Source organism: Podarcis muralis, chromosome 5, assembly GCF_964188315.1.
Source record: "Podarcis muralis chromosome 5, rPodMur119.hap1.1, whole genome shotgun sequence".
Lineage (NCBI taxonomy): Eukaryota > Metazoa > Chordata > Lepidosauria > Squamata > Lacertidae > Podarcis > Podarcis muralis.
In genome coordinates this window covers 47055749-47072555 of record NC_135659.1, presented here as the reverse complement: position 1 = coordinate 47072555, position 16807 = coordinate 47055749, and the positions used below count along the sequence as shown (strand labels likewise).

The following is a 16807-nucleotide window of genomic DNA, read 5'->3' as shown; positions in this document are numbered from 1 at the left end:
ACGTTCACAACCCGAGTGTCCACTGTACTAGTTTATGTAGGACATAATTGTGGTTGCTGCATAATTTTGTCGTTTCAAAGTGGTTTTCATAGTTTTCAGTACATCTTTTAAATAACTTGTGATTAGCTTGGAATCTTAACAGGATTTCTGTTTCATAATGTGGTACAGGATGGCATTTGACCCATTCCTTCCTTCCCACGCCTTAGGTGTGTTCACATACTTCCCTGCATATTTTGAAGCCGAGGATCTATTTGATGGGTCTGTATAACATCTGAATTGGGTTTGAGAAAGGTGTGTAGTCGTATTCTGATCTGTAGTGTTGACTCCTCGCACATGAAAGCTTTCTTCCTTCACTAATAGATTGAAAATGAGAGTACTGCTCTTTTTGTTGGAGATCTGTTTCAGTCACATTGGTCTGGTGTGCAGTACGGCATATGGTGGTATGTCAGTTGTTTGATATTGATTGGCTGCGTTTCGCTCTGGGGATTTCGGCTTCTTAAAAATGTGTCTTATGTCTGCTCACCTCCACTTTCCCTTTGCTGTTTGGCTCCATTATAAAACAGTGCTCTTAACAAACAGGATAATAAAAATCTTGAAAATCTAGGAAGCCATGAATATTTTATTCAAAACAGTAATTATGCTTTGAAGTTACACTTTAAAATTAATGTTCGGGAGATTAACAGAGGGACCTAATTGAACAGAAGAAAATGTGTATATCAATACTTCCTTGGAAAAGGGATATATTTATTTTCAATGTAAATATGGGGAAATAGTAATAGCAGGCAGGAAGAAATGTGATGTTTATGTGAAGAAAATGATTGGGATTCACCATTTATTTCATTGGGAAATACTAATTGTGTCAGGTGAGGGCATGCCTCTCAAAGGAAACTGCACTACATTTTGGTAACATTAGTAGACATATTCTTCAACCACCACAGTTGAGTCTGGAATTCTCTGCATTGAATCTAAGTAAGTCACTATGTGAGGGGAGTTAAATTTGCTTGCACAATGGAACTTTGCCTTCTCCCAGTATCCATCCCTACCACCAAATCTGCTCTGGAGGATTGAAGAGAAACCCAGAGCAGATCTGGGTGAGTGTGGGGGCTCAAGGGCAGGAGGAGAGAGTGAGCGTTCTCTTGCACAAGTGAAAGTTGTTCTGCTTGGACAATTAATTGGATGCAGCCCTTTATATACCTGGATTTCAGTGTTCTGTACCTTCATACTTAGGCTTGCAAAATCGAAGTCACCTGAGTAGATTTATTAGTATTGAGAAAAGAGCAGTAGCCCAATTTAGATTGCCATTGTGTTGCTGGTTTTCCAGAGGCAGAAAATAGGAGAAAATGGGGATAGTTTTTATAATGGAGGTAACTTGATTTTATAATGGAGGTAAGGTTGCAATGATCTATATTAGGACCATTGTTATTTTTGCTTGCTTTGTTTTATTTTATTACATACAATAATATAAATGTTTGAGAAATACAGAAACAAACAATGACTTGCCTGTTTGACCTATCTTATTAAGAATTATTTAATTAATTTATAAATGCACTGCAGTCATCAGTGATTAGCAATGTGGCCAAGTTTACATATGACACCAAATGATTCAGGAAAGTGAAAAGCCAAATCAATACAGCAAGGAGTTCCATATGGACCTCCATATTGGTGAATCAGTGTAAGTGCAGAGATGCACATATGGGCAAAAAAACCAAACAATATTCTCTGACGTGGCCTACATTGGCAGTGACTAACCAGGAAAAAAAGATGTTGACATTAAAGGTAAAGGTACCCCTGCCCGTACGGGCCAGTCTTGACAGACTCTAGGGTTGTTCACTCATCTCACTCTAGAGGCCGGGAGCCAGCGCTGTCCGGAGACACTTCCGGGTCACATGGCCAGCGTGACGAAGCTGCTCTGACAAGCCAGCGCAGCACACAGAAACGGCGTTTACCTTCCCGCTAGTAAGCGGTCCCTATTTATCTACTTGCACCCGGAGGTACTTTCGAACTGCTAGGTTGGCAGGCGCTGGGACCGAACAACGGGAGCGCACCCCGCCGCGGGGATTCGAACCGCCGACCTTTCGATCGGCAAGCCCTAGGCGCTGAGGCTTTTACCCACAGCGCCACCCTCGTCCCTCCCATGTTGACATTAGTTATGCGTTAAATAAGTACTTAACCTGGTCATTTCCCTTTGCTGTTTGGCTCCATTATAAAACAGTGTGCTTAACAAACAGGATAATAAAAATCTTGAAATTTGCATCGGTGCATTCCAGGCCTTTTAAATATGGTATAGTCCAGACTACGAAAGGGGCTTTTGGGTTGTTGTTTTTATTTTGATTATGTATTTTGTGCTTTTATGTTTTGATTTTATTCCCTGAACTGCCCTAAGACCTCCAGGTATAGGATGGTATATAAATTCAATAAAAAATAGTCATTTGGAGAAACAACAGCCATGCTGCGCCAGTTTTCTGCTGAAATCACTCTCCACATCACTGCTGCTTACCCACAAACATTTGGGGGCTATTTCAGCAGAAAACCAGAATGGGGCCCTAATCTAAATTCAAGACCCTTATCCAGAGCACCTCAAAGGGTTGTTCTAGTCAATTTCAACATGCAATCCATAGCTACCTGAATTGTGCCTACTCAGGCCATCATGGCTAATAGGACAGCCATGGAGCTCTCAACACATCACTGCCCTGGCATATTGGCAGGTCATATTCTGATCTGGTCTTTTCCATGGTTATGCTGGTTGGTGGTCCAACTGATGGATTTGTAATGCTTGTCATGGGAAAACCATAGAAAATTGTATAATCTGATGAATTTCTAAAAGTTCAGCCATTTTTGAATAGAAGTAGTCTGGCCATAATAATCCACGCTCTTGATAACCTCCAGACTAGGTTACTGAATTGCATTCTGCATGGGGCTGCCCTTGGAGACTGTTTAGAAGCTGCTGGTGCAGAATGCTGCAGCAAGAGTGTTGATTAACATGTCTTAAAAGTCTTTGCTGTCTGCCTATATGCTACTGAGCTCACTTTAAGGTGATACTTACATGACCCAGTTAGCTGAAGACCACCACTTCCTGTATATTCCTTTCTGGGAATTACAATCTGCTGGAGATGCCCTGTTTGTTAATTCACTGCTGAGTTGAGATTTGCACCTCTAAACTTGTCAAACTACCATCTCAGCAATGGCTCTAGACTTTAGGAATGACCTCCCGCTTGAAATTTGGCGGTGCCAAATTTGCTTGGTTTTCAGGGCTGGCTAAAACCTTAACTCTGTAGCCAAGTTTAAAAGTGAGACTTTAGTGTATTAGGCCACTGACCTTTGTAGTGAGGTGTTGGTTTTCATATTGTGTGAACGAGTGCTTTTGTTGGAATGGTTGTATTGTTCGTTTGGTTTTCATATTTGCATCAACAAAAATTCTAATGGTCTACAGTGATCTAATTTAGCAATGCATGTTTCACTTGTACTTAGTAAACAAAGTTAAAAATGTGGAAACGATGAAGCTTTCCTAATAATGTGTTTGCAGTTGGCATCCATTCATTACTAATGAACTGGAAGATGTTCCTAAATGTTCAACTATGGTTAATGCCTTCCAAACAGGGCCTGTTTTTCTTGATGGCCATTGACAATACAGTGGCACTTCGGGTTAAGTACTTAATTCGTTCTGGAGGTCCGTTCTTAACCTGAAACTGTTCTTAACCTGAAGCACCACTTTAGCTAATGGGGCCTCCTGCTGCTGCTGCGCCGCCAGAGCACGATTTCTGTTCTCATCCTGAAGCAAAGTTCTAACCTGAAGCATTATTTCTGGGTTAGCGGAGTCTGTAACCTGAAGCGTATGTAACCTGAGGTACCACTGTAGTTTCCTCCTGGGATATTATGGTTAACAGCAACTCCCTGTCTTGTTTCCTTGCTTGCACAAAAGAAGCAGCAAAGTGGATGCATGTGTGTGAGGCTCATTCATATTGCAGCTTATTAAGCCACATTCTAAAATTGGCAACCTCCTAGGCTACATCTTAGGTAGGTGCCTGCTGAATGGGGGTGGAAATGGAAACCTTTGTTATAGCTGAGTAGGGAAGGGGAGTGTCTCGCCTTAAGGGGGTATAGTTTAGATGCAATAAGCCACATACTCCTGGATACCTGAGGTACCAAGAAGAGGCCCTGTAGACTTTTTTGCTCAGCAGTCCCCTAGGTCCTGCAATCATTCATTGGACTCAGAAGCTGTCTTCCTATGAATTGTCCAAGTGTAGATTGCAGCACACAGTTGAGTCTTCTAGTGCATATGGACTGGATCATTACAGCACTCTCTCGTATTGAATCTTACCTAGTCATTTCCCCAAAAATCATGTTTTCTGTTAAGCTTTTGACAGAATTCCTGGACTCTCCAGCCCCTACTGAAACCTAAGGCTGCATACACTTGACAAGGGACGCGGGTGGTGCTGTGGGTAAAACCTCAGTGCCTAGGACTTGCCGATCGCATGGTCGGCGGTTCGAATCCCCATGGAGGGGTGAGCTCCCGTCTGTCGGTCCCAGCTCCTGCCCACCTAGCAGTTCGAAAGCAGCCCTAAAAGTGCAAGTAGATAAATAGGTACCGCTTTCTAGCGGGAAGGTAAACGGTGTTTCCGTGTGCTGCAGTGGTGCAGGCTCGCCAGAGCAGCTTCGTCATGCTGGCCACGTAACCCGGAAGTGTCTCTGGACAGCGCTGGCCCCCGGCCTCTTAAGTGAGATGGGCGCACAACCCTAGAGTCGGACACGACTGGCCCGTACGGGCAGGGGTACCTTTACCTTTACACTTGAGATTCTAGAATCAATGGAGATGGAAGTTCTTTTTTCTGCATAGTCCACACGCTGTCTAGATCTACTTCATATTTTTTGCCCTTGAAAAGCTCTTCTTGAGAAAGTTGTTTCATGCCCAAATTAAAATATCATTGATTCTGCATCACTGGGATTGTATCCACACTTTCCTAGTGATGTTGTGGGTGGGTGTATACGATGGTGGGTTTTCAAATGGGTACCAATGTGTATCAAGTAACCACACCCACCCTTGTGGAAGGCAGTACTAAAACAGCATGTTGAGGGCAATTCTTGATTGAGAAAAATGAAATGGTGCTACAAATGGGTTGCGTGTGTACACAGCCTAAGGTGAGGTATATGCAACTGAATGAACATACATTATTCTCAATATCTCTTTTATCTGCTGTCTTTCTGAGCTCATGTTTAGATTTTAAGCTCCTTGGGACGGAGAGCAGTCCTTTTAAACTTCATAGAGTACTACTACTGCTACTACTACTACTACAACTACTGCTACTAGTAAATATAGTATCCCTGTAGTCTTCTGTATCTTGTTTACATTCTCCATGAAATGTCATACACGAATCTGAATTGTAGATATCTGAATGGGGCCTTTCAGTTGCTTAGAAAAGCTACTGTTTTGTTCCCAGTACCACAACCTAAAATCAAGGGTGCTTTGTTTTAGCTGGAAATCACACACTGAAGACACTGAGATGATTTTTAAAAAAATTATTTTAATCATCACTTTTAGCTTATCCGTTCTGTCACAAGGACTATAAACATCAAGCAAGAACTTGCAAGTGGCATAAAAGCTAGGATGCTCAGCTTTTCTGTAGGCATTGTAAATTTTTCATCCAAACATTACACTAAACCTGCAATTTACGTGGGGGTCATGTTCCAGCGATCGCATCTAAAGCCAAAATCGTGTGTAGTCAAAATACATTGGATTCAATGGTGGGTGGATTGCCAAAGTCTGTTTTCCTGGAAGTCCACCCCCTTTCCACTCCTTATTTATTTATTTATATATATATTTATCAACCAACCAACCATGTAAAGCTGAATGCGCACAAGGTAAAATGCACATAAATTGCAGGGTTACTGTATTCCAAGCAACTAGACGAGTTAAATGGGATTGTAGTAGAATTCTGCTAAACTGAGCAAAGGGGACAGTGCTGAAGTTTAATGAACATTTTACTAAACCCTTTCAAAAGTGGTAATTGGGGCTTTTCATTTAAGATGCCTTGTTTTCTTAGGAGTGGGGGGGTGGGGAACCCTGGTAAGTAATTTTTGAAATGGCTCATTTATTCCCCCCCCCCCCAACAAAAGCTGTGCATGATTCATTGACAAAGCAGACGATACAATCATGCAAGCCACACCTTTGTCCCTTATAAATACTTGGCATTTTATTTGTATAAGGAGCCACAGTTAGGAGCTGTTCAGTTGCAATCTCAAGATGTTCATTTTGAATCATTCCACGCTGCCCACCTGGTGGCTAGAGAGTGAACTGTTACTTTAAAGAACAGTTTAAGTAACAACCATGCTTTGGAGTAGCAGGCAAAAGAGAGCAGTACATGTTACAGGAGTGAGTCTGCTCTGTATGCGAAGAGGGAAAATGCAGCTCACTGACTAGGTGTTTTAATGTGTTAAATCTAGGGAGAAAACATTGTTGTGTGCAGGAAATTTGACTTCCCCTGTGCTGATAGAGGACTGGATTTGCAAAGGATTCTCTTTTCCGTTTCTCTAAAACCAAAATCTGTGGCAAGATGTTTGAAATCACCAGGACGCTTAGTGCTGCTTTGTTAAATAATGAGGTAATATTTTGTCACATCTTCTGGGCAGTGTTTGGTTTTTCTTCTTCTTCTCCATATGTTTAGACAAGATTCCATCCTCAAAAGTGAGAGATTTAAAAGAGAGAGAAAAGGGGGGGAATGGAAATCCTTCGCTTTATTTTTCTTTTTTCTTTTTTTAAACAACACCTCCCATCAATCATTTTGGATAACAGGATTCTCTTTTATTTGTGGTTTTAATCAGCTGCTGTTGCCTAGGACATTATGCCACGCAAGCCTTCTTAACTGCACAGTGTAGGTAGTTATTAACGCTGAATTGGCTTCTGGTATAGTCCATCTGGACTCTGTATGAGAAAGCTTGCTGGCGGTTCCTGATGCTAAGATACCCGCAACCTTTGGGATGTATGCATGGTGGAGAGGGACACAGTGCTATGAGATCACTTCTTTTAAGGGAAACTGTCATTAATGAGTCAAGAAACTGCTCATTTATGGTAAGGAAGAAGAGGGAGGGCAAAAGGACTCGTGTGGTTTCATTTTGAAAATGGATTAGCTGCATTTTGAGTCAAGTTTTTGGGGGGAGGGGGAGATAAAGGGGGTTTCATGAAAATAGCATCTCCACTTGGAGGCTTCTCTCGGTTTATGGTTGAGAGACTTTATTGAAAATTTTGATGCTTTACAAATTGTGTCACTGCTGGTGATGCACTGGTCAGCCGCCGCCCCCCACCCCCCCGAAAGATGAATGGTCCTATTGGAAATCTGATAATAAGACTGTTCCCCAGCCCCAACAATAGGATTCTGCCTTTGTCTTTAGAGAGAGGCCTCTGTGGACATTGGTGTATTTGCCTTGTGGGTCCCCCCCCCCCACTTGCTTTATTATTTATTTATTTATTTCAATTCTCTTAAATATTTTTCTTATGTGGTTCTCAGTGTTGATGCACATTGTACAAAATGCATGGATTTTTAGGTTGGCAAGACAGCCAATTTATGCTTGTATCTGCAATTGTATTTTAAGACAAAGAGCTGAATAATGATTCTGGACATTTAAAAAACGGTGGCTAATGAAGTGCGTTGAGACGGAGAAAAGGATGGATAGAGGATTTCTTTACTCTGTTTAATTTTTTTTAACCTCTCAGAAATTAATTCAAAATCACTATTACAAATGAAACTTGCATGTTACAGTTGGGGTTCACCATCCTCTTGCCCAGCCATTTACTCTACCATCGTACTACTTGATGTTTTAGTTAGTTGAATCTCTTAGTTAGTTGAATCTCTTAGTTTTAAGTAGACAGCAATCAGATCCAGAAGCAAAAGGGAAGCTTACAGTTATTTAAACAGTGTACAATTTTCTTTTTCAGTGAGTTGCTTTTATTTCAGTTTTCACTTCTTTATTTTCGTTATGTTTATTTTCGTTATGTTTGCTCATTGTATAGTAATATTGTGGTCTCAGTGGAAGATGTGTATGCTGCATGGCCCATGGTAGTGTTTTACTCAGATGTGGCTGCATTAGAAACTGACAAACAAATCAGTTTCTAATAGCTTGGAAACGTTTTAGCTAATTTCAGATGGCACACAGAATAGTTTTGCTCAGAACATTCAGTGAGAGCATATTTTGTGTGTGTGTAAAATTGTTAATCTGAGTTGGCTATAGTATGAGCAGGTTCTAGTTTCTAGGCTGCTTGAAGCAAACATAAGAATAGTGAATGCGTTTTGGAAACAAACTCTTTTTTTATTGTAAATGTAAATGAAGATATCCTTATCGAAAGTGTTTTCACTATGTGGGTGGACAGTGAAAAGTTTGTGAAATTTTGGTCACATTTGTGATTTTTATTTTCTCAATGCAAATAAGCAAAGAAATTTCCACAACCATAGCAAGACTTAAAAATACTCTCTTGTATAGTGTAGAAAAGCATTACTGTCTTTTGTCTTAAACCAGAACAGAACAGTCCCTAAAACAAATCCCTAAAATCTCCCCCCCCCCCATTTTCTACCTGAACATTCTGACTAAATGTTTTGTCCTGAGAAATATCCCGTGACTGTAATTTTGTAAATCAAATTTACAAAATACACGAATGTCCTTTATTATGGGCAGATCTTTAGGAATTACGTAGAGACTAAACACCATAGCACCAATGAATAAATACAGTTAAGATGCGCATTAAAGTGTTTTTGTCATATCTTTTAAGCCTAGAGGCAGATCATTAAATATGCATTTCTCTGGAAAGCAACTGTCGAGAAAGATAAGGTGGTTTAAATGGTCTAGACTTCACAGCCTTGCATGGAAGAGGTGAGAGGATGGAGTCAGTGGAGCATGGCTGAGGTGTAACACTTGAGTGTCAAAGTGCTGGAAACTCTGAGGTGTGGCCTGAAACTGCCCCTCTCTCTGAGTGACTGATGGAGGAAGGGGGAAAGAGGAGTGGGTAAAATCCATGCATGTGTGATGTTCCTAAACTGGCCCTTAATTACTAGACACAAGCAGCAGTTCAGAAATCTGGTCTCTGTTGTTGTAGAGGTCACCAAATCATTAACATTGTCAATCTGGCAGTAGCTAATTTCAATAGCACCTGATGTTGCAACGCCTCCTTTAGTTTCCCTAGCCAATCGGATCTTGCTTTCAGCTGACAGATGGTCCCATAAATGGATGTAAAAAGGAGAAGCTGCTAGCCAATTTCATCAAGGCTCTATTCAGTTGTTAGCTACGTTCTAAAATCAGGGGGCTTCATCACAGTGCTTGGGTTTTTGTTTTGTTTTCCTCATTTTGCTGCACCCTACAACAGCACTGTGTGTTTTGTGGATTTTTGATTTTGATTTTTAATTTATAAAAAAAGATACCATTGTAACACATTTAGTTCCCTGAAACCATATCAAATCCTTAGAGGAATTGAAGCCTTGCAAGACCTATTATTTGCCATTAAGAATGGTTATGGTAGGTATTAGTAGTTTTTAAAATCTGTTTGTTACAGCAGTCTTTCATAGTCTGTGTATAGAACATATAGCTTTCCCCAAGTCTGCATTTTGATCAGTCTGTGTTGTCACATGAGTTTAGTTTGCTCCCGCTGGCTCGCTTGTTAAATGTCTTTCTCCCTTCATTTATCTTCCTTCTCGCTCTCTCCTGCTCTCTCTCGCATTGATATACTTGCCTCGCTTTTAATAAAGGGCAGCCGCGATGTACTTTGCCATTTTAAGGTCATTATCATTTCTCTTTTGGAATAAAGAAAAGGCTGGCTTCCAGCACGAGGCTGCGTGTGGCCAACAGAAATGCTGAAGGCGGGGGTTGGGGTGGTTATTTCCCCCACATTCACACGCGGGCATCACACACGCAAAATGGAATCCTTGAAAAAAATAAAATAAGGAGGCAATTGCCTTGGGACTGATACTTTTTGGTTTGGTGTATTGCGCAGTAGGCATGGTATTTCTTCCTTCCTTCCTTTTTTTCTAAGAGAGTGATTTATAGGAGCTTCAGTAAATGCTGCATATTGTATTTCAAAGAGTTTCCTGTCATGACCTCATAAAAAGAGGAGGCGGCTTGTATGTGTACCAGCGCCTAGTATATGCCGATTTGTTGCATCGTTGGGCAGGAGTTCTGTAAGAAGGAATGTCAGCTTTTACATAACGTTCTTTTTGCTTTTGACACTGTGCGGGGCTGTAAGGGTCCATCTTTGTGATCACAGATGGAGTGGAATGGCTTGAAAATGGTAAGTGGATGCCGGCAGCAAACTGTCCATATAGGCTTGGTGCAGTTGGTATGCCTTGTGAATTATGCTTGTTTAGGGTGGCAGATTGTGAGCCATAAATAAAATTATAGGTCGTTTTGGCTTTTAATGGGGGCACCTGTGTATGTAATGTGTATGTACAACTATTATATAAATATAGTCAAGTGTCGTGGCACTGAGTGTTTCATCCAGTGAGCATGCATTTGGATGATCTCCGCTGACAGTCGCGGTGCTTTTGTAGTGTGTCCCCAGCACAAGACGCCTTTTAATCTTCATTTGTGCTACACGATTGCTAAGTTGAAATCTAATGACTGCATGTACTGTTGCTGTAGAATCCAAACGCTATTGTGAAACAAGGGTGCTTTCTTTTCTGCCGAAGGAAGTTAAATCCATTGGTGTGATAGTAGTATTTCTATTTTTGGAGCATTCTTCCAGCAGAGAAAAATCAGAAACTACATGACTTGTTCTCTCTACTCCCCCCCCCCCCTTCCCACCACCCCCTTCGCTGTTTCTTGTGCTTTCCTTATAGATTGTGCAAAATGGCTCTATCAAATATGGACTTTTGAATCTTTCAGAACAGAGCAAATCACGGAGGTGGGGGGGGGCAGCAGGAGGGAGGGAAAAGGCATTAACATTCACCTCATTCTTCCTACTTTTGTTTCAATTAAACATTTTGCAGGCGTTCCCTCTTCTCTCTCTGGATATTTATTATAAACTGGGAAACAAAGCTATGGTCTTTTCCCTATTCTTATAGGATTTCTTTGTCTAGCTGCTTGTTTTGATGGGTGTAAAACAAATAAGATTAGACTGAGCAGCCGAACTGAAAGCGATAGCTGGGAGGAAAAGCCAATGAAAGGTTGCCGGGGAAACGAGCATTGGGGAAGCTGAGTGGGGGAGCAGGTGGCAGTCATGTGGGAATACTGCAAACAGCGTAAAAAAATTCTGGGGCTACCTCAATTATCTTTGGTGTTCTTTGTGGCAGTCACAACTTTAATTATTCTTTATAAATAAGTGTTAATTACATTTCTGGCTCAAGCTTACAGTGATTTCTAGAATCCTTTTTTTCTGCATCTGTTCTTTTTCTGCATATGGTGGGTGGGGGCTCTTTAACCATTTTATTTCTGATGTGAAATTGCATGTGCAAGAAAGTACAAGGCGCAAGGGAAGCAGAACACTATAAGGATACAGGATGCTGAATGGAACTAGCAGACTTGCAAATGCTCTCTTAGAGTATTCATCAAATATCAGGGTGAGAACTGTGCACAAACTTACCCTAAGTAAAGGTTTTTATGTGGAAGTGCTGTTCGTTGTGTGTTTTGTGAAATGCCATGGTTCTGTAGTGGAATCATTATTTAATGCAAATACAGCCTGTCATTTAGTTTATGCATGGAATCGCATTTTCAAATATAATGAAACTACTCTTTTTCCTACCCAACTTAATTTCCACAGTCTTACAGATCTTTTATCGCAATACGTTATCTGTCTTTTGTGAAGCAGTACTTAAAATACAAAAATATAAGCTAGGTGCTGTTAAGAACAAACTTGAGTATCTGTTGCTAATTTTTATGGTGCCATATGTTGTCGGGCACAAAATAATAGCATAGCATCTCTTAAAAGAAGGTAGTGGGCATGTAAAGCATTAGAAGACTTTGTTGGTTGGCAGGTGATGGTAAATATAATACAGAAGGCTAAGGATGCACATGCCCGGAATGTATGGCAAGGATAAAAGAGAAGCATACCAGGAATACAGGGGCACACCTCTTATGCTTGCCAAATTTCGCATTCCCTTTCTTTGGCACATAATTTGAATGATCAGTTAGAATGGAAATGCTAGTGTTTAGAAGGATTAAAAGACGAGAAATCAAGTCTGCTTGGATTTCATTCCTTAACTAATTCTTTTGGAGACTTCAGGGTAGACGAAATTGACCATGTCGCTATATAGGAAAAGAAAGTTGTATGGGTTCATATATGGAAACTCTGATGAATTTTAAAAAATCATTTTCAGATGCAATATTATGTTCATAATCTTCATTCCACATTCAGACTATTGAGTGTCTCCCTCCCCATTCTCAAAGAGTATCGGCATACAGCTCTATTGTTTTCTTGAATCATTTTGGTAGGTGTTTTTTTATGGTTCTCTTTTCATCTACTCTACACAATTTTAGTGTAGATTTTCATTTCCTCCGTACATATATCTCATTGGCATTGAGCTATCAGATTTTTGGTGCCAGAGATGGATGTAATATCCATAGCTTCTACGTATATGTAGCTCTTTATCTACTGTTAGTTTATACACGTAAGATTTTCTTGGGTAACATGAAAGCTTATGAATAGAACCTTTGTAGAAGAAAAATATATAAAACCAGCAGATTATTTATGATTGTTTCTGCACTGAACCTTTAATTGGATACCTAAAGCAGGTGAGATGTGTGAAGCATTTTATTTAAATATCTATAGTTTACAAAATTCTAGTCAGGACAAATAGTCCAGTTTATGGATTGTTTAAATATTGACTCCATCCTTTAATTTATAATTATTCCTCTTGCAGTGCACATAACTAATGAAACTGGCACGTTACGTAGAAAGATGCTCTTCTAGCTGGACATCTTTCCTTTGGCTCCTTTCTTTTTGTTGCCTCTTTTGGCTGCATTGGTAAAGGAAGAACTAACATGCTGTATTAGAGAATCTCAACAAAAGGGTGACCAAGAAAAGAATGACAACAAAAGGATGCTTCCAGTGGTGGGCTTGGTTATATTCTGTTCTTAATAGGCATAGAAGAGTTCAAACTTCAGTGGATTATTTTTTCAGTGTTATGGAATCTTAATAAATTGTTTTTTGGTAATACCTTTTCTTTTTTTCATTTTTCAATCTTCCACACGTTTTGCCCCATAAGTTATGTTTTTAAAACTTTTGAATGCCTAGTGTGTCTCTGGGAACGCTTGTTAGGAGTTACTACATATGTAACATTAAGTCTTACATATGCATGACCTTGTGGGGAGGTTATGGTTCTAGGCTGTGCATGATTACCCACATAAAGTAACTTCAGGAGTATATAAATCCTTGATATTTTTGTACATAACCAAGGACCTTAAGATACAGAGTGGGCATGGAGTACAGCTTGAATATTTAATTGCGCTCGCAGCGTTGTCACACTTTTCAGTTTCTCTGTTGTGTGGCATTTACTATACGTGATTATATGCCTTCTTATTTGGTTTGACTTTGGGGCATCTGACAGAATACCCTCTGATACACTGGCAAATACTGCAATGCAGTATTTTTTTCAATGTCATTGGGGTTTAGGGAGAAAAGAATTGCAAGAAATTTTATGCAGGGCTGAATCACTGATGGCATCAGATTTTGTAAAATTGGCCAGTACCTTTTGGAAAGGCAATTACCCATCTTCTGCCATTTCTGCTCTTCTCTCAGAGGTAGATGAGTGAGTGGGGTGTATGTGTCTGCGTGTTTATGCATGCGAGCATGTGCGCACTTGTGCTTCTATTGCTTTGGTTTAGTAAGGCTAAACACATTTGGTCTTGTGTGAGAACAGACAAGGATGCATGAGATGTACATAATCCTATGGTAGAAAAATACATAATTCAGTGAAAACATTTGTTCTTTTCGCCCCTTTCTAAAAAGTACTTTGGCTAAACTTATCCTATATTTTTAGTTTATTATAACCAGTGAAGAATATGTTCGTTTACATTAAACACAGATTTATTATGTACAGAAGAGCTATAAGTAATGTTCAAAATTTACTTAGCTATTCCTTCAAGCGATCTCCTAAACACCTCAAAGTATAGAAGACTTATAGGTCACTAGCTTCAGAGCTGGAGAAAAGAAAGCAGAGGTAGTAAATTTATATGCCATTGCAAAAATTGTGTAAACTAAGCTGTCAAGGGGAAATGAAGGGATAAACAGGAGGGAATGTACCAATCCAGTACGAGAGATAATGGACAAATTTTGAATTTGTGTAGTAGAAGTGTCAATAGCTTGACTTCGTATGCTTTTTGCTTTAATTATTATCTATGTTTCTTTTTAAATGATAGCATGGGGCAGCAAAAACAATCCCTTATTAATTGTTTTGACAATAGTTTTGGAGCAGCAGTGTTTTTAAAAAGCCGTATGGCTGTATATGGCGAACATATATTTAATATTTGTAATAATTTGATGGGGTTCCCACAACTAGAAATCATTTATGTATTAATTCATTAAGAATTACCTCCATGGCCAGGGCTATTTATTTTCTCTAATAACTACATTAGTTTGCTTTAGCCATGGCACAGCTTTTGTGCCCATGGGGCCCTGTAGAAGTAAAGAGGAAACTGAGAATAATTCCCATCCATTATTCTTCCCTTAACTGTACCTTTTAATATGAAGTAGTAATCTAGAAGAGCCAGGAAATACCAAGAAGCAGCGAGAAACCCTTAATTAAATTGGATAAAAAGGCAGAGAGAACATTGAAGAAACAAGGTCAGTTAAAGGCTGAACATGCTTTTTAGAAATGCTCTATGCAAGGCTGGCTGGGGCTATATTTGGGAATGAGAACATATATAAAATGCTGAAATGTTCCTTTGTTGCTAAGGTGAACACAATTATGCCCAGTACTCTACCGTGATGGGCAGATGAAATGTCCTTGGCCTGGCCTCTTAAGAGGTACTTTAATTTTAAATTAGCTTGTATCATTAAAACCAACAGAGACAATGCTGTGGGCATATGTGGTTATCTGCACATGCAGGAGCACTGGATTGGGTGTTGATCCAATGTGTTGTGTGCCATTTCAGTGACCCTAAACCTTGATGATACAGGGGATATGCTGTTTGCCTGTTTACTTGAAAGTGATGCACATGAATGTAGAAGTTGTAGTCATTTGTAACACTTCAAGGAAAATCCTTGCGAAGCGCTTCTGTGCGTGCTTAAGTGTTTCTGAGTGTTGGCTTTGGACTGTGATACCACTGGATCCTTTCCAGTAGACAACATCTTTAAATTCTGATCACTTTTGCATTGCCCTAGGCATATTTGCTTTTTGATTGATGTGATACGTAGACACTCGTCATTTCTAACTCCCTGTAGATTGGAATATTGACCAGAAATACGCCTGCGTTGTAACCTAGAAGTTTTATAGGCAATGTTAGAAATTCACTTGTATTGTAACAATAAGCAATACTTCACTCTGGCTGGTAATGTAAGTTGGCCTTGCAGAATAGCCTTTTTGATATTCACTCTGCTGGTTAGTGTATTTATTCTCCAGGTTGCACCTGAAAAATAGCAGACTGGCTCCATCTTCATAAAGTGCCCTCTTTAAGCAGACTTAGCAGTGGGAAAGAGCTGTGAAAAATGAAGTGTAGCAGTCAAACTTGTTTAAAAACTCTCCAAGCTGAATTATAGTTAATAAAGGAGTGTTGTCTTTTCCATCACTTTCTCTAACAAAGGTATTTTGGAATTAACATAGAAGTAAGTAGTAGTGGGGTAACTTTCCCCACCAATTAGTTCTAATTGGAGCTGGCCTTTTAGTGACTAAGACCCATGTGTATTATCAGCTTACATAAGAATTACAGAAGCCTCTGCCCCATGGATTTCAAGACTTATTGGTTGTCGTAAGAAAAACCTAACCCTAAAACACCTTTTCCATTAAAAACAACACCCTACACTTGTGTTCTACTTTTTGTGGAATACAAGGGTATTCTTATTCTGTTAATGTTTATCATCACTAAAGCACACTGATAATTAAGATTAGACATATTTCATATGAGAATTGTGTTAACATACATTTGGCCTTGAAAGCTTCCTGTCAGTGCATATAAAAATGGAAATCAGTCTGGTGTTTATCACAAGCTTAAAAGACAAAGGCTGTGATTCTGCATTCAAGCTGCTTAAATTTTAGTGACCTCAATGAAATTTAAGAAGCCTAACTGCAGAATTTCCTGCCAAAATGTGGGCCTAAAGACAGTTGAATTACAGTATTCTGTAACCTGCAGACCTAGAATCTAGATTTTAATTCCCTCTGGAGTCAGATAGAAATGCCCACTGAAACATTCAGATACCTTTTCCAAAATCTTCTGCAACCTTTAGGATATTTTGAAAGGTGCTAGTAGTTGAGCTAAGGTGAAACCTTCAAGTAGAATACAAAGGGAGAAGGTTGAACCATATAAAAATGAAACTACTAAACAGGGTATGCCCACCAGCTGTTGGGAGTTGAAAGAGACATGTGTTTTGAAGGGTGAACCACCATCTAAAATGTGTTACATTAACTGTCTGCTCATAAAGTCAAAGAAGAAGCATACGTGGTCTTTTCTTCTGCCACCATCCATCTAACACTGGCACTTTTTTGGTGCTGCCATCAATGTATGCTCCAACTGTAAGCATTTCTTAGTACTGAATTAGTTATTGAACTGAAGGTAATCCTAGTGCAGCAGTTGCGGCTCATTAGTGCAGTGGGAATGAGCGCAACAAATACATATTTTTGGGATGAAGCAGGCCACTTATTTATTTTGGATTATTCAGCAGATAAGCAGTGTTGGCGTGGCA

The 16807-nt window shown here is 39.7% G+C and overlaps 1 protein-coding gene across 7 annotated transcripts in view; it reads left to right on the top strand.

Moving 5' to 3' along the window:
- The window catches only part of ELAVL4 (ELAV like RNA binding protein 4), a 105228-nt gene that overhangs the window by 11497 nt on the left and 76924 nt on the right, over positions 1-16807 (top strand). The window contains exon 1 of one of the 7 annotated variants that reach the window (XM_028733530.2): positions 6337-6596. The exons of 1 other annotated variant lie outside the window; for it this stretch is intronic. In XM_028733530.2, coding sequence (XP_028589363.1) covers positions 6549-6596 — 48 coding nt within the window. In that variant the 5' untranslated portion in view covers positions 6337-6548. Of the gene's footprint in view, positions 1-6336; positions 6597-6907; positions 7064-9243; positions 9496-9892; positions 10265-11215; positions 11532-16807 lie in introns of those variants that run through there. 5 more of the 7 variants (XM_028733528.2, XM_028733525.2, XM_028733532.2 and 2 more) reach the window with 5 other exon arrangements.